The sequence below is a fragment of the Caretta caretta genome, chromosome 6 (assembly GCF_965140235.1).
Source record: "Caretta caretta isolate rCarCar2 chromosome 6, rCarCar1.hap1, whole genome shotgun sequence".
In the NCBI taxonomy this organism is placed as follows: domain Eukaryota; kingdom Metazoa; phylum Chordata; order Testudines; family Cheloniidae; genus Caretta; species Caretta caretta.
Window position 1 is genome coordinate 81,876,362 of NC_134211.1, and position 18,568 is coordinate 81,894,929.

The 18,568-nt window shown below is 37.6% G+C and overlaps 1 protein-coding gene across 5 annotated transcripts in view; it reads right to left on the bottom strand.

The window, feature by feature from the left end:
• Positions 1-18,568, bottom strand: part of HECTD1 (HECT domain E3 ubiquitin protein ligase 1) — a 91,509-nt gene that overhangs the window by 33,374 nt on the left and 39,567 nt on the right. For all 5 annotated transcript variants that reach the window (XM_048852427.2, XM_048852428.2, XM_048852424.2 and 2 more), the window contains exons 14-24: positions 14,567-14,830; positions 14,388-14,464; positions 11,380-11,514; positions 10,481-10,627; positions 10,025-10,119; positions 8,424-8,529; positions 4,503-4,637; positions 4,278-4,417; positions 3,519-3,842; positions 2,283-2,449; positions 1,872-2,048 (exon numbers count right to left, since the gene is read on the bottom strand). In XM_048852427.2, coding sequence (XP_048708384.1) covers positions 1,872-2,048; positions 2,283-2,449; positions 3,519-3,842; positions 4,278-4,417; positions 4,503-4,637; positions 8,424-8,529; positions 10,025-10,119; positions 10,481-10,627; positions 11,380-11,514; positions 14,388-14,464; positions 14,567-14,830 — 1,767 coding nt within the window. The remainder of the gene's footprint in view (positions 1-1,871; positions 2,049-2,282; positions 2,450-3,518; positions 3,843-4,277; positions 4,418-4,502; positions 4,638-8,423; positions 8,530-10,024; positions 10,120-10,480; positions 10,628-11,379; positions 11,515-14,387; positions 14,465-14,566; positions 14,831-18,568) is intronic.

The window sequence follows — 18,568 nt, forward strand, 5'->3', positions numbered from 1 at the left end:
CCTACACGCTACACTGAAGTTTAAAAAAATATCCAAACAATATTATGTCTTTAAATAATATTAAAGGGCTAACAACCGCACACAGAAAAAATACAGAGCTAAGGAAGGAGTGATCCTATATTCAGGAGGCATCAGAAATGGGGTTGATATTGTATCCTTGAAAGGGAAAACAATAAAGAAGGAGACAGTATAATCGTCACTGTTCGGGAGCCTCTCTGATAGCACTCTATATCCTCCTGAGCTCTGACTTCCATGGCTTTTGTAGGCCATTAAGTTAATCGCTTTTATATTAAGCAAACAGTGACCTGATCCCAGTGAAGCTAGCAAGACAGGAAAGGTATAGAATACGTATTTAAAAAAAAAAAAAAAAAAAAAAGTCCAAGAAAAACATTGCAAACGCTAAGCTAGAAGAGATGCAGAAAGGTATTTTGAGATAATGCAGATATGAGGCATAGTTCATCATCTTGTACTAATCAACAATTTTACATGCTGTAAACTGTTTATCATGTCACAAACAGATTCTGCAATAACAATTTGGTGTATTTAATGAAGCAAAATGGTAAAGATATATTCATTTCATATTCACCGTTTCCAAACCAACTCAATTTCTACTGTACTTGTTATATGTACTGGAACAGACTATTTTCATGCATTAAAAAGAAAAATGTAGAATTTTACAACTGAACTGCAACAGTGAAAAGAAAATCATAACATTTAATTGACCTCCTCTAAAATATTAATCATCTGTGCCCTACAAACATTGTAACATTTTCTCATAGACTCTCAGACTTCAAGGCCAGAAAGGACCATTGTGATCATTTAGTCTAACCTCCTGCACATTGCAGGCCTCAGAACCTCACCCACCCAACCTCCTGTAATAGATCTGTAACCTCTGGCTGAGTTACTGAAGTCCTCAATCATTGTTTAAAGACTTCACGTTACAGAGAATCCCCCATTTACTCTATGTTAAATCAGCAAGTGACCTGTGCCCCATGCTGTAAAGGAAAGCAAAAAGCCCCTAAGGGTCTGCCAATGAAACCCGGGAGAAAATTCCTTCCCAACCCAAATTATGGTGATCAGTTAGATCCTAGGTATGTTGGTGAGACCCACCAGCCAGATACCTGGAAAAACAACTCACTGTAGTAACTCAGAAGCCTCTCCACATCTAGTGTTCCATCTGCAGGCACTGGAGATATATTTGCTACTAGCATTCCCAGATGGGCCACATGTCATTGTAGGCAATATCATACCATCCCCTCCAAACTTATCAAGCTCATTCCTGAAACCGTTAGGATTTTTGCCCCCACTGCTCCCCTCAGGAGGCTGTTGCAGAACTTTACTTCACTGATGGTTAAAAATCTTTGTCTAATTTCAAGCCTAAACTTGTTGATGATCATTTATATCCATTTGTTGTGTCAACACTGGCCCTTAACTTAAATAACTCCTCTCCCTCCCTGGTATTTATCCCACTGATGTATTAACAGAGAGCAATCTTAGCTCAGCATAGCCTTCCTTTGGTTAGGCTAAACAAACTAAGCCCCTTAAGTCTCCACTATTAAGATAGGTTCTCCATTCCTCTGACCATCCTAGTAGCCCTTCTCTACATCTGTTCCAGTTGGAATTCACTTTTCTTAAAATGGGAGACCAGCATGGCACACAGTATTCCAGATGAGATCTCACCAGTGCCTTGTATAATGGTAATAACTCTTCCCTATCTCTCCTGGAAATACCTTGCCTGATGCATTCTAGGTTTGCATTAGCCTTTCAAAGTGAAGCAAAGAAAACAAAATGATGATTTCATAATCACAATTCAATAGAACATGAAACTATTAATCTAAAACTCTTTATAAATTCAATAAGCACTTCCTCACCATTATGCAATTCTCCTGTAACAGTGCCTTCGCCCTGTGGACTGCCATCCTGATCTCGCCACTTCCAGTCAATTCCCCTGATTACACGAGCACCAGGGACCATGTACTTCAAAACTTGAGAGCGAACTAGCCGCCTCTGCCTCCGCAGATTAGCTTCTGCCTCCTTAGCTGCTTTTCCTACACACAGTAATTGAAATGTAGATTAAAGAAAAATCTAGACAAGATTGTAAAAGTATGTTTAAAAGGTAAAGCTAAACTGCATCCAAACTTATTTTGAGCTTAGTTTTTTTTAAAAAAAGGTCAATGAGAAAGTTCAATTTATCACTTTCCTCATATTCACTTATCTTCATGCCATGCATTCACTATCACTTTGTGGGAAAGCAAATTGGATAGATGTATTATTTTCCTTACCTAATTGATCTTCACACACTCCATTCACAGTGCCATAAAGTTCAAAACCAGACAGGGAGAGGTAGTGTGTTTGCCCACTGGCATTCTTTCCCATCTGTTTTATTCTTACATGTCTCCATCCTTGCTTCTCATCCTTTGGTGGATCTATAGGCCAGGTTGCTGTAGATCTTCATGTTAATTGGGAGAAAAAGAAGAGAGGCTTACTTTTACTAATGCTAATTTACTAATGCATGAAAACTGACAAGAACATGAAAAATATGAAAATAAGAAGCTTTACGGGTTACAAAATTTGGATGAGCACTGGTGTGAATTCACAAGTGTTACCTGCTTTCTCCAAAAGAAAACTAAAGCCATCTTCTAAATCTGGAGTTCAATTTTTCCATTATGTGAACCACATATTAAGAGTCTCCTGGAACACTTCTCCTCCCCACTCTTGATTGCACGGAGCACTTAAGGCTCCCAGTCACAATTACATAATTCCTGTAGCTACCATATTCCTGTAGCTACCATAGCAATTGCTTGCAGGAAAAATAATACTAAGTAAATTAATAGCTTGTTTTAGCTGCATTTACCATATTGTAAGGCAAGACAGAAACAAAGAGAAAAGCCAGCATCAAATGACCAGCCAACTTGCTACAAACCAGCAGCAAGTACTCAGTGGATTATCGACCCCAGTTTGGGGAAAACTACTCTAAACCATGTTATGTTGTTACCATGCAAGTTAAGCTTATTTAGCATCAGCTTATTCAGAGGAAGAAGAGGAATGCTGTGTTAGTCTTCAAATGGAAGAGTAAACAAAATTTGCTCTAACATATTTCCACTGCCTATGACAAACATTAGAAATTAGGCAACAATCTGATCTTACTACTATATTGAGATCAGACATTTGTTACATTCTACATTTCATAATGTAGAGTGATAATGGTCAGACACTCTTTAACAACAGTGAATCTCTCCATTACCCATATGCATATACAAGATCATAGCAAAGAAGCAACTCTGTGGAAAACGCAACAGTACAGATTTTCAATATTTATCAACATTTAAGTCCATAATACATCAGTGAAAATAAAAATGCGAAACTAAGTTTGTGGACTAGAAATGCTCTTAAAAGAACCAAAGAAGGGTTTAAAATTAGAGACGCAAGAGCCTACATCTAAAAGCTAGGAAATAGCAAAGCATGTTTTTAATTGACAGTTCAACTTTGTAAAGGCAGCTAGAATATTTTCAACATACCCTGGTTCATTGAGACTACAGTCATCAACATGGGTATACAAAGTAGTCCAGTTCTGTCCATCCTTGGATACCTGGAAAACCCAATTTCTGAGTGCAGATCTTCCATAACCACGAGCATGACGTAACGTATATGCCGATGGTATTACCCAAAGACCAAGATCTATGGCAAACCAAGCATTCTTATCATCATTAGTATGACAATTCAGAGCTGAACTCTCTCGGCTTAAGATGTCTTCCAAACGTCCATAAGGCAAATTTCTTCCTTCTGAAGATGTAACCACTACTAACCCATAGGCTGCTGGATTTACCCACTCATATGCAGTTCTATGTTGAAAAGAGAATTGTATATTATTAATTTATCATTTACATTAAAAGAACAGATCAGTAAAGTTTGACAGACTGCTGAGAATAATTTTTAATTAAGATTAAATTATAAAATAGTCAGACCCCCTGAGATATTAAATAATTGAGAGAATCCAAAACTTTCATATTACTACGAGTTCAAAGAGAAAATGATTTGTCTTAGATAAAGACAGAAATTGAAATTCCCAAGGCAACTTCAAAGATTCATAATGTTCTTTTATTCCTCAGGTACAATACACACAAATTTAATTCTATCCAGGAATACTAAAAAGGAGAAATCGTTCTTTTCGAAATGATAGTATATTCCATTTTACTACAATACTTCCTTGAGTTTTGCTCCTGGTAACTATGGCATATTACATTTGATTCAACTAAATTAACTCTGAAGAATCTTACCTTGCATTTGTCCCAATCCAGTAAATAATTCCATTTTCATCAAAGTCATGTTGGTGCCTGAATACAAATGTTTGGCTTTCACGTAGTTTTCGTACAAAAACAAATGAAGCTCGATCAAAGTCATACCACTGCTTTGCTACCTAAAGAATGAAAAAACAATTGAAATCATATCAAGAAAGAATGCCTCTACTCTTTGCAAATTCATCTGTGAGAGATGTTGCTCACCATTTTCAGGAGATATTGCTCTAAGGATTCCACTGTTGCCAAAGGCTCCATTTTCAACATTCTGCCAGTTCGATCTATCAAAGAAGTCTCCCCAGAAGCACGTTCCAAACGAAACCTCAATCTTCTTGTTAATATCTAAACTCAAGTGTACCAAAACATTAATAAAGGCCTCTTCTGATCATACGTGTGTCAATTTTATGAAAGTTGACACATTTCACCATAATAAAAAGTTGTACTGATTCAAGCAAAATATATTTCCACTTTTATGTTTTCATATACCTGTTAATAAAATAACAAGAGCACAAAATGGAAACAAATACATATATCTTATTAAAAAACCTTTCAACTTTGCATTGTTACAGCTAACCAGACAGATATTCCTTACTGTACTACTGGAGAACATGTTAAGTAAATTTTCTTTTCATCTTATGCCACAAAATTATTTACAGTAATGTCTATTAATCAGGAATACAAAACTTGAAAATAATTTAAAACATATCCAATTTATAAAGTAGTGTTTTCATAAGTTCCCCTAGCTAATTTTTGGTAATTTAAACAGTATTATTATTAACAATAATACTTTGCACTTCGTAGGGCCTTCCATAATCTTAATAACTACTTTCTAGTCTGAATGAGTTAAGACTCAACACCTGTTGGGCATAAATGGGTAAACAGATGGGGAAACTGCAGCACCCAGATGTTATAATAGGAAGTCTGTAGCAAAGGCAGAAACAGAAGTCACATCTCACTGGTCTCCCTGATCAGGGTTTAGCCACAAGACCATCTTTCCCCTCACACAGTTTTCTTCAATCCCATAGCTACAAAAGGAGCCAAAGTTAACAACTTTCACATTCTACCAGTTCTTTAGTTGAAGACTGGGTCCGTTTTTGGTATATATATGTAGTGGACACTAGTTCCATCTGAAACGGTCAAGATGTGTATAACTGATTCTATGTATCTTAAGACATTGCAGTCTGCAAACTCTCTCAGGCAAGTCATCATTGCACTTGAGAATTTTTTCATCGTTTTTTTCTCTGGTTACAGCTGCTAAGTTTGTGACATTCTAAATATTCTCATCGGAAGAGTTTGGATTCATAATCATAGGAGGATGACTTAACCACAAAATTAGGCTGAAGAGAACCTAGGTTTAGAGAATATTTTTAATAAACAAAAGATGGCAAGAACAGAAATGGCAATTGAGAAAAATTATTGGTAAAGCTGTAAAGCACTACTGCAGGACTAAATATTTACTTTTCAAAAGTTACTGCAAGCCAGAGACCCCCCTTTTATTCCTAAAAATTCTTGCATTCTTATATTAATACCAGGAATCAATTTACCATATTGAAGTCAGCATCAAACGTATGGGAAGTAGGATGGAAAGTCAGACAAGAAATCTAACAACTGCTGTTCAGCATGCTGGCCTTAGAAAGTTTATCCATCAAACATTACCTCACTAAGGAGGAATAAAGTTTGAATTTTTTCCCCCTTTTTACAGATGCTTAAAATAAGCCAGACTTGAACAATGTTAGTTACTTTTAACTTATGAACAAGCAACGGCAACGCTTCTCCACATTGGTCTGATGAGATAATAAACTGGGTCTATGAGAAATAAAACAATTTTAAAAGTATTGTATATAAGAAAAAAAACAAAAACTTAAAAGCCACCCTTGTTGCCACTTGCCTCTCCAACTACCAACCCATCTCTAAACTAACTGAATGTGCTGTCTACAATTTCTCTCCGGTCCTCCAATTCCATTCTAAACCCTCTCCAAGATGACTTCTGCCACTTGCACTCCACTGAAACCACTCTCACCAAAGTCTCTAATGACCTCCTTCCAAGCTAAAGTTCAGGCTTGTTCAACACAGTCCATCATACCCTTCTTGAAATCTTGTCCTCCTTTGGCTTTCATTACTGTCCTCTTCTGGTTCTCCTCCTACTTCTCTAATAGCACCTTCAAGCAAGTTATTGTAGGATTCTCCTCATATCCCCTCCAACTTTCTGTAGGGGTTGCACTCTGGGCTTCTACTCCAGACCTGTCTCCTTCTGTCCAAACTAAAATCTCAACCAATCTCTCTGACATCTCACAGATGTCTAACCATCAGCTCTAGCTCAACGTAGCTATAACAGAGCTCTTAATCTTGCCCTCAGCTCTCCCTTCTACCTTGATCATTGTGAACAATAACTCTATTTTGCCTGTCACTCAGTCCCATCACCTGGGCATCATCTTCAACTTTGATCTCTCTCCAGGTTCTCACATCCAGGCTATACCTATATCTTGAAGTTTCTTTCTGAATAATGTGTCTAAAATACAGTCTCTGCAATTCATCCACACAGCTAAAAGGCTCATTGAGGCTATAATCTCATATCTCAATTACTGCAACATCCTTTTCTCTGCCCTTGACACACGCAATCTTGCCCTGATTATATTCATTCAGAATGCTGCTGCAAGGATCATTTTCATCACCTATCACTTTAAGTCAACCTTCTCTTTGAATCTCTCCACTGGCTCCCCTTTCTCTATCACATTAACCCACTTGTTCTCACTTTCAAGGCCCTTCACAGCCTATGCCTGGCCTATCCATCGTCTCTTATTCAGCCAAATTTTAATTTTCCATCTGGTAGATTTTTGTACTGACAAAATTGACTGCATTACAGAAATTGCTGGGGAAATGCTAGCGGTTTTGAGGACAGGAGGGAAGTTTGGGCTTTTGGCACCCCCAAGGGGTTGTGGAATGTGGTTTTAATTTTGATTCTCATGCCCAGCTGAAATTTTTGGTACTGGAGAAGGGATGCATCTTCTCTTTCTACCCCCATTTTGAGGGGGGGAAAAGAGATGGCTTTCCATTTGGAGCAGGAGTTTAATTTGAGTTAATTTACATTTCTTGTTCCCACCACAGCAACCCTGCACAGTAGCGGTCTCTGATCAACCAATAATGCCAGGCTTCATCACCCACTTGTTAAATTTTTAAACAAGCACCTTGGTATTTTCTCCTATGCTGCCCCTCTTGAAAAGAGCTCCCTTTAAACATCTACAAAACAACCCCATTATCCTCTTTCAAACTGTTTGTACGATGCCTACAATAAACTTGACAACAATTAGGCAACTGGTATGTTGATACCACTGCCTGCCATGCTGATCAACACTGTCTCACTGTTTCCTCTTACTCCCCCATGTGTGTTCTTCTGTTGTTTCTTGTCTTACATTATAAATTCTTTGGGACAGGTACTATCTTGTTGCTCTGTGTTTACGCAGCACCCAGCACTATTACAAATAACAACAGAAAGATTACAAATGATCTTATTGTACATTATTGCACAGTTTGGTTGTTTCAGTGCAAGCAAAGTAAGACCGCTCCAGCTCTGAAGATTTTACATCGTAAATAACTATGGTACAGCTGACCAACAGAACAGCTGAAGTAGTAGTCCTTTATTACAGAGTCCCCCTGCACCAAGAACTAGTAATAATGAAAAAAATCATAGTAGATATATTAGGATGTTTCCCTATGCTGTTCTTTTCCTAGGGCTTGTCTACATACAAAAGCATGTACAGTACAACCTGCTAGAGTGGATGCAGTTATATCAAGGTAAAGTGGTCATACTGGTACAGCTTATTCCCACACAGGATGGGGAATATCACTGGACACAAGGAACAGTTGACAAATCCCCTCTTTTTTCAGTCAGAGTTTACCTGAACTCTCACTTTCTATAAGAAAAGTGAATGAAACTGCTAAAAAATCTGAGCAGTACAGCAAGTAGCAGAACATTAAAGAATAATGAGGTCAGATCTTTTTTAAGGTTAAAAAAATTCTCTAATTCTTTACAACTAGACAGGAATATGCCTCATGTAGATTGACTGAGATTTTTTCCTAAAATTAATATGAAACTCAACATTATACATTACTATAGCAATACACAGTTACCTGCAGATTATATGTAGAGCCTGGTGTATCATACAAGTAGAGAGGTAGACGTTCAATAGATTCTAACACTGCTATCAATTTCCGAATTAATGCAACTGCTGGACGACTGTGAAGTGAAGCAGTTAGACATTACAAAAATTACCTCACATTGAAAACTCAAGAAAATGTTTTTGACTAAATCTCAGGGGATAGCAATGTTTTGTTTTAACATTTGGAAGAAAGGTGAAGTCAGACTGTTTAAGAAGATAACTTGTCAAACCTATGGCACTCCCGTATTTATCAAAATGTTTAATTATTTCAATTAAAACTATCTAACATTTAAAGATACAGGTGCAATGGTCTTTCTTCCTTTCTTAGGTTCCCTATCTTCTATAGCTAAAGGGACGTTTGGTGACCCTTTAACAGTGGAAGTTGCTTTCAGCCTACAACTCAACATTCTTGCCATGTCTTCCAACTCCTTGTTTTTCTCTGGCCCCCTACTTCCTCCTTTCTTCAGCTATTCAAAACCGTTAGGCCTTCTTAATTCCCTTAGGGATATCTACACAGTGAAGAAAAACCCATGGCTGGCCCATGCTAGCTGACTTGGGCTCGCATGGCTGTTTCATTGCTGTGTAGACTTCCAAGCTCAGGCTGGAGCCCTGTAGAATGGGAGGGATCCAGAGCTCAGGCTCCGGCCCAAGCCCAGAAGTCTACACAGCAAGGAAACAGCCCCACAGTCTGAGCCCAAGTCAGCTAACATGGATCAGCCATGAGTTTTTCTTTGCTCTGTAGACATACCCTTAAGTTAAGGGTTGCTTCAATACAAACTTGATGACACCCTGCACCAGGGGACTAAGATATTGACTTTTGCTGTGGAACCATATCAGAATCAAATATGCACTGATGGCTGCAGGAAAGATACGTTATCAATTGCATCATGTCAGGTACTCTTTACGTATTTTGGCAATTAACATCCAACCAGACTAAGCACCAGGTGGAAGGGTACTAAGATAATGAAGTACTGGAACTAAAAAGGAAAGGCCATGGGGAAAAAAGAGAAATATAGAAAACAGTGGGACAGGAGAATAGTGATGCTCTGGGCTATAAAACAGATCTGATATAAAACAGTGGGGAGGAACCAGATACCATCAAACTGTACCACAAAGCCACAAAAAATGACAAATCATGAAAATAAATTTGAGAAATTAAGAATGTGTATATTTTCAAATAACTATGTATTAAAGGCACCACACATTAATGACAGCATATTTATTTTGTGAATACCCTCTGGAAATTAATTTCTCTAATGGCTGTTTAAGTAAAACAACACTCCAACATGTTTATGTCAGTCTATAGTCACTGATTCCACAGTGTTAAACAGTCTACTATGCCACCATAGAATGAAAATGCCCACATATGACTGATTAATGTGAAGCTACTTTATGCCTTTATGAATTAGCATAAATAGAGCATATTCCAAGTAGCAAACTGGTCAGTCAATTAGTAGTTTAATGGCAGATGCTGTCACTTAAGACTAGTAAAACGAAAAACCCCAGGGCAAATGTAGGTCTTATTTTGTTTTACTGCTTCACAAAGGAACACAAATTATTTTTTGTTTTTACCTTTCATCATCTTCATTTTCACTGAATGCTGTTTTGAACACATTTATTCTCTCTACTAGTTGGCTACAATCTTGTTTCACATCTAAATCCACATTCTAACAAAAAAGAAAAAAAATATTATTAAAACATGTAAAATGGTGCAAAGTAATAAATATATTGCTTCTTTAGACTGAAAATGCACTTGTTCATACTTACTGACTGCTACCAGTACAAAAATAAAGAAAGAAAGAAATTGAGCAAATATGAAAAACTGATTTTTTATCTTTTGATTACACATGAACTTCTGCTTATATGTTATATATATTCTTCAGCTGGTTTAAGTCTGCATAGCTCCATTTAAGTCAATGAGAAGCTATGCTTATTTACACCAGGGGAGCATCTATTTATTGTAAATTGTTCATTTTTAAAGTTAATTGTACTCTTTTCTGAACACCTCCAACTTTTCAGTAAACTTACATTATTTAAAACAGTAAGAAGTGCCTGCACTAAGCCACTACTGCACATTTCATATGGTGAGATAGTGTTTTCATCCTTCAACAGCACAATTAAGTTTTCTAAAGCAGTCTTCATTAAATCTCTCCAAGTATTTTCTCCCTCAATGCACTGGAGACAAAGAGAAGCATAAGATGAGACAAGTTAGTATAATTTAACTGAAGTATTATTCCAAGTACTACTACATACACCAGGGGTGGGCAAACTTTTTGGCTCGAGGGCCACATCGGGATTGAGAAACTGTATGGAGGGCCCGGTAGGGAAGACTGTGCTTCCCCAAACAACCTGGCCCCTGCCCCCTATCCCCCCCCCCCCCCAACTGCCCCCCTCAGAAACCCCAACTCATCCAACCCACCCTGCTCCTTGTCCCTTGACTGGCCCCTCCCGGGACCCCCCCGACCCTAACCGTCCCCCAGGATCCCACCCCCACATCCACCCCCCCACCCCACCCCACCCCTTCCCCATCCCCTGACCGCCCCCGCCTCTCCGTCCCATCCAACTTCCCCCTGCTCCCTGTCCCCTGACTGCCCCCGGGGACCTCCTTATCCAACCTCCCCCACCCCCTTTACCATGCCGCTCAGAGCAGCATGCCCGGCAGGAGCAGCAGGCCAGAACACTGGCGGTGTGGCGAACTAAGGCTGCGGGGGAGGGGACACAGCAGGGGAGGGACAGGGAGCTAACCTCCCCAGCCAAGAGCTCACTGGTTGGGCAGGATGGTCCTGCAGGCCGTAGTTTGCCCACCTCTGACATATACAGTTTTTGACAAAATATGTGAAAACTGTAAACATGAACATTTCATGTCTGAATTTATTGCAACTTTCCCTTGTTTCATGATACATTAAGATATGAAAGCCTATACTTACCTGTCTGTTTGTATGAAGTTCCCAAGAAGATTCTAACTGGGTTGCTATATTCCTCAATGTTACAACTACTCCTCGAGGCATGCTTTCAACAGCTTTAAAATGATCATCATATAAATCTCTTGCCATAGTTCGTACCTGCCAAAAATTATTCTAAGAATCAAAATTAAAATATTCTTTTTATATTTTAGTATGCACAGTTAGTCATTTTGAATCATCTGAGAAGAAAGCCTCCTAAGGAATATGGATGTCTCCTAAGTAACAGCATATGAAACTGAAATAGGATGGTAATTCTGGTCTTGCCTAAACTTCCTTTCTAAAAATTGAAACTGGACTGCTACTGCTCATTTCCATTTTAAATAGCTCTTCCCCTTAACTGTTGCTCAGCAATTCATATCTAGCACAATCTCCCCCTTTCTATAGCCCATTTTCTCTCCACAGTCAAAGCTTCAATACTCTCCAACACAAATGAGATTCCTAGAGATATTCTGGCACAACAATCAAGTAAAATACACCACCACCACAGACGGCACTGCCAGAATGACCATCTTTGTAGAAAGTGAATTTATAATGCCAGAAGGAGAGGGGTAGGAGCCCCTACTCTCCCCATAAGATACCTTGATGGCAGAGGGGAGAACAGTGGCAGGCTAGACAAAAAAATCCCTTCTACACATGGCACCACAGCCTGTTCCACAGATGCTCCTCCTACAAGGTGCTGTTGTCACCACTGAGGTGCTCCACTTCAGTCAGGAGAAGCTCCATGAGGAGACGAAGACAGAAAAAGGAGTGATGGATAGTGGAGCATACAGAATAGCTACAAAGCAGGTGGCAAGCCCTGCAAGGCATCAGTGATTTTTCTGAGCTTGGCAAACAAATTATGATGGTTCAAGATCCACAACAGAATATATTATAGTGATGTTTACAGAGGATACAAATATAAAAGCAACTGTAGTTTAATATTTTAGTATCATCTTTATTCAGAACAGGAGGAGGAGGAGATAACAGGTTTGGGAGCAACTGTGACAACTGTATTATAAATTTGCTTTAGCAAAATACCAGAATATACATGTGAGATTACTAGTGTTTCTTCAAGATTCTAGAATCTGGGTTTTCTTTGCTAAAGATGTCCATGACAACAGTATTTAGATGAGTGGGAAGGAATATAAACTGATCACATAACCTGAAAACTAGAGTAAGGGTAATCACACTGCCTTGGCAAACTGCATATTTGTACATTGAAAACCTTAGTGCATGTTGCTAAATTTCAAGCACACGTGCCATGCTTATGAACAAGTTAATTTGTAACTGTAAGCACAACAAAGGTTACAGAACTTATATGAATTGCTTATCTGTGCCTATGTCTAAACTCATATCCTAGACGTATTAATCTCTTCATAGTGAAGGTTAAAACTAACATTCTATTATAAACCCCCTTTTTCCTAACACTCCATCCCACTTCACCAATACTAAACCAACTCCCCCAAAAATTTTCCTATGTGATCTTACACGAAGCTTTTCTGAAAGAAGTTTTTCTAAAAAGCCTGAGGCCAATAGGAGAAGGCATTCATTAAGTGACCGTTCAAGGAAATCAGGTATTTTGCTTTTCAGAGTTTTTCTAATATTTTTTGCCTCATAATAATGACTCGTGTTCTATGCAGCAATTACTTGACACAGACTCTGGATTTCTGCAACACTACGTCCCTTCCTACTCCAAGATCTCTTCCTTTCACTGCTCCTCATCCAACCAGTACAATAGAACAGTATTTATGTTTATTTTTATATTAAATTCAATTTTACATTTCCTCCACATTCAAATTTCTGATGTAGTACGTATTTTTGTATTTACAATGTGTAATTGCACTACAAAAATTGTTGCGGAAAAGCTGGAGGTTTTGAGGGTCAGAAGGAAGATTGGACTTTTGGCACCCAGAATATGCTATCAGTTTTGGTTTTCATGCCCGGCTGAAGTTTTTGGTACTTGGGAAAGGATGCATCTCTTCTTTCTCCCCTCATTTTAAGGAGGGAAAGAAGTGACTTTCCATTTTGGAGCAGCAATTTTAATTGAGTTAATTTATATTTCTTGTTCTCCCCACGGCCACCGTTCCCAGTAACTGTCCTAGGGCACCCCATCCCAATATCTGTCACTTGATCTAGCCCTGAGTTACCACCAAACTGAGGTGTAGGTAGGCAGAAGACACTTTTCCTCAGGGCTATTGTTGCATGCTATCTGCAGACTCGGGCAGATAACACTGCAACACCATAGGTACCAAGCATATTTGGTTCATGTTCTGCAACTTTCAGTCAAAACCATATGAGTTAGAGGCTTGGTTTTAAGAAGGAGAAAGTTCAGTTTCTGGAGCACAATTAAGAATAAAATGTAAATATGCAGCCATTTGCACAACCCCATAACTGTAAACTGTAAAACAAAGTGTCAAAAATTCAGGTTTGTTTCATTTGCTGACCTTGCCTAAAACTGGCATTTTTGGCAATTTTCAGAGAAGTCTGAGATGGGAAATGTAAGTTCTTCTCTGACTGAACTTGTTCCCAATCAAATCAATGACAGTAATTCCTTTTATTTAAATGGGAGCACGAACAGGGAGGTTTGAAAAGTAATTTTTGTAGGAAACAAGTGCACAGGTCTTATAACTTTCTCTGTTTGTGTCACTTTGCATAGGTGTGAATAGGGAGAGGTGACATCTTCGTCTACGGCAATTAATGAATGTACACAAAGCAATATTTTAAAGGATAAGATTTATCTCAATGAGAAGATCAGGCTTGTTAGAAACAGTGGATGAGAGCCATAAAATTACTGTAGATTGACAAATTACATTTTTTTTTAAACCAACATGGCTCATTTTCTATCAAATCTTAAAAAAAATTTCTCAATTGATACTAAATTGGTTGTTAAAAACCTCAGTTATAGGAATGCATCTCTTCATAACCTAAGAAAAATTAAGAATATAGCAAACCACAAATTTGATTAGAAGTACAAAAACCACACACTCACAAACCTTTTGCTTTGTTTTCTCTAACTTGGATTTCAGTTTTCTACCTCTTTTGCCAGTCCAGCCAGTCACAAACTCTGATCCTGCAAACCAATTTTAAAAAATTTTTAAATTTCACAATACTTAAAACACACGCGCACACACCCATGCCCATTCCTGTTTATTACACATATCTACATACTTACCCAAAGAGGTTTCAGCCGTAAATGAATGTTTAGTTCCTCTATTGGACTCAAAAACAAAGCCTGGGAGATCTTCCTTTAATATTGTAGCTTGCTGACCATCTGAATTGTGGATAGCAATTTCTCCTTCCTTCAAACAGGTGAGTGACCAGTTTCCCACAGTAAGTTTAGTGGGCCCAGGTGCTGATAAAATTGGCTGACTTGTGGTAGATGGCTTTACTTGGCTTCGAGCTCTTTGTAACTTCTCTAAGAATTCACTTCTACTTTCTATTAAAAAAACAAACAATTTTCTACTGCGTGACTTTAAACATAATATATTTCAAGCACACGCTGTTTTTTTCACGAACAAAGTTTGACTAAGTATACTCAGTGCAAAATGTAATTTTAGAAAATTTAAAACATTTTGAACTCCAGCTCTCTGTATTTATGCATTATAAGAGGATTTAATTACATGATTACACAAGAACTGCATAATATAACTTTTCTTGGGCGAGAGAGAAGACATGTAATGTTTGTTAGGAAATGTAACAAAGTAAGTTAAGCAAATCCACGTTAAAGTAATTTACCTCACTACTGTTAATATGAAGTTCTCTAGGAGCCCAAACAAGAGTAATAGGAGCCCAAATCAACCCTCCAACAGAAAAACACAGTGAAATGGAAACAGTATTTGCAACTTTTGAAGTTCAAAAGGGGGTTGGGAAGGAGACTGCAGCAAGAAGCCACAGTTACTCAGTATTAACACAAGGGGGCTTCTGCAGATTCAGGAGACCATGCCAAGGAGATGCCACTACTCCCATTCTGCTGACTCTACTTTTCAGGTCTTTTGCTCCACATAGAGGGGAACATCTAACTCAGTCAGTTTAATTATATTATAATATTTTTCTCAACATATGGAAACTAAATGGACAACTATAGACAGGTTTTTCATCTTCTAAATGAGAATTTGATTTTGACCAATATTAATAGTTTAAACGATACACTGAAAGCAGTCTTATGGCACCATTCAAGGGACTGACAAAATCAATTATTTATATGAGATAATATTTTAACAGAGGAGGAATAGAACAGTGTCAAGTATATCTGAGGAGACTTTAGGATAGTCTCAACCTAGGCTGCCTAATAGTTATCTCATATAACTGTCATTATATGTTGTTTTCTATAAAGGTGTGAAGTTAAGCCATATTAAACCCCTGTGTGAATGCTCTCACTCAGAAGTAGAATGGCCTTAGTTCACACTTAAAGAATTGTCTAATGAACATTTAGTTTGCAGGCAACCTGGATATAAACATACTTCACACTAACCTGCTGCACACAAGTATTTGTGTAGACCCTGCTGATACACACTCACAGTTCCTTCAAATGCTTGAATCTACACATGTGAGATAGATTCAAAGCACACAAAGGAACTGTTTGTGCGTACCAATAGGATACACGTGGACATTTAATGCATGGCAGGGTACGTAGGGTAGATTTACACACAAACCAGAAACTAAACTTTCATGTAGATATGTCCTTAGATTAAGGAAAAGAGAACCAAGGCCACTTTACTTCTGAATCAGAGCATTCATACAGGGGTTTAATATGCTTTAAATTCACACCTTTAGATAATTTGGCTTAACTTTCCTGGGTGTTCCTGTGTAGAAAAGCCCTAACTTGGTTCTGTGAGGTTGATCTAGTAAGATACCTCTCCAAAGTCATTAAGAGTGGCAGAATAGCATCCTTGGTTTCTGTTCTCTATCCAGAATTGCAATTCACAATGTGCAGTTCTAATTCAGTGTTGATTAACCCCAGGACGCACCTTATGTAATTTATTGTTTTTATTATATTATTTTGCGAGTTGGTGAAAAGATCTTCAATTACAAAAGATTGCTGTTGAGCAACAGAACTGAGTAGTGTGAACAACACAAAGATACAAAAACTCTGTATAAAGTGTATAAGAATACAATAGACATTTTAGAAAAGTCCTTCTTTACCCCCCTTCACATTTGTTTAATATTGGTTGGTTTGAATTCTTAGAAAACAAACTAAAACATCAGTGCAAAAATTACAATAATTTAAATATGAATTTTGAAATTTAAAGCGAGTTAGGGCAATCTTAAATATGCCTTCTTGCATATTATCACAACACTTGTCAATATGGTGTACTGTACGGTAAATGTTTAATTATGTTTTAACTAGATAAATTTAGAAATGTTTCACTAATTAATTTACTTAATGCAGGTAAAATGACAAAAAAGATTCCAATAATGCCAGGCAGTAAAGAAAATATTTTTTTACACCTCTAAAGACTGCATGCTTAAAGCATTTTATGCATATACATTTTTTTTGTACTATACAACAGTAAAATGGCAATTTTTAAATGTTTCTCCATAGATAAGGTTGAAATTAACCTTATATTACAAGCCTGATTTTGATCTGCCCTCACCCCAACTTCACCAAAATAAATATAATCTCACTGAAGTTTCACAGATTTAATCTTAAACCAGGAAATTTCCCTGATTTAATATCATATCTCTGGGTCCCCATATAGAGAAGCCCTAAATTTGCACCACAGGCACTACAGCAGCCCAGCTACAATGCTGTAGCTATGCTAATCCCTCCTTTTTTCTGACACATTTGAAACAAATCAGACCTGGAATCTGGGAGCTGTAAGGATTTCAGAAAATTAATTATCTTCTGGGGCATTTTCATAAATTTTTGTTTTGGTTCGACATAAATTAACAGTTGAGCTAAAAAGTTAAAAATGTATTTTAATCTTTTCATCTTGGCAAGGATTGGTGGATTTTACTATAATATTTTATAGATGGGTTTAACAAAAATAGTTATTAAAAGTGGTTTCCATATAAGTTATAACCTAGAAACAGGTTTATTAAACTCCATATGACCCTAGTCACATTGATATAATGGGCTGCAGAAGAAAGAAAGCACACTGAAGGATGGAAAGTGCATCTAGCAACCTAGAGAGCACTCCCTAAACAAATCTACTTTACATGTCTCTCCCTTTGCTCCCACATCAGTATAGTTTTCTCTTCATAAAGGGAAATGGGAAGGCAAGGGAAACTTGGTCTAAAGTTACATGATTATAGTGTCTGATTCCATTATCAAAACCATCTTTATTAGATGTCCTTCATCAGCATGCCTGTCTCATGAAAGGTGCAGTACGGACCATCTTTTGGAGAGGAGAAAGCAGAGCTAAATTTGCTTGAGTGATTGAGGTTTTCTATACTTTTTTTTTCAAAATATAATCTTAACTTTGGCATTCCAGACTAACATGTGAAGAAATGACAAAGTTTAAGGGTTTCTCCCTCTTCCCAGTAGATACTAACTCAAGTTCAGATTTTTTTTCTTGGAATTTCCATTAGCTTTCAACAGTGGAATTCCAACCTCCTCTTCTTTAAAGTTTCAAGCCACTAGGCTAATAAAGCCATTACACCCTTTCTCAATCCTGAACCACAACACCTCGTTACTAAATTACATGAATTATTGAGTGGTGTAACACCACAATGCAGCTGATGATTTACAAATGTATGAACTGTTGCACTAGTGAAAAGATGAAACAAAGAAGTTGCACATTCTGTACAGAGTATAGAAAATATTTTGCAGAATACTTATAGCTCCAGGTCTGTCACCTAATCCCCTCACCCACCACCAGTTAAAACACTCTGACATGTTTCCCAACCTTGATGAGAAACTTTCCTTTGCTTGTCTTCCAACACAGGCAATTTCATTCTGCTAGCTAAAAGCATACAGTCATTTTCATTTCAACCTGTTTTCCTGGGATGGCCACTACAAAGAGCCTTTCATGATTGGGATGATAAAATTAAGTTTGCATGAAGAATCAAAACAAAATTAAGTTAATACACTTTTACTGGCGAGATGTTTTTCTGAACATAATCACCAAGAAAGTCAATTTATCGTCACATGCTATTTGACAGAAGCATCACAATTAACTGACCAACTTCTATCTGTTTAAATGCTTTACTATTTAGTAAGCCAATTTCTGTA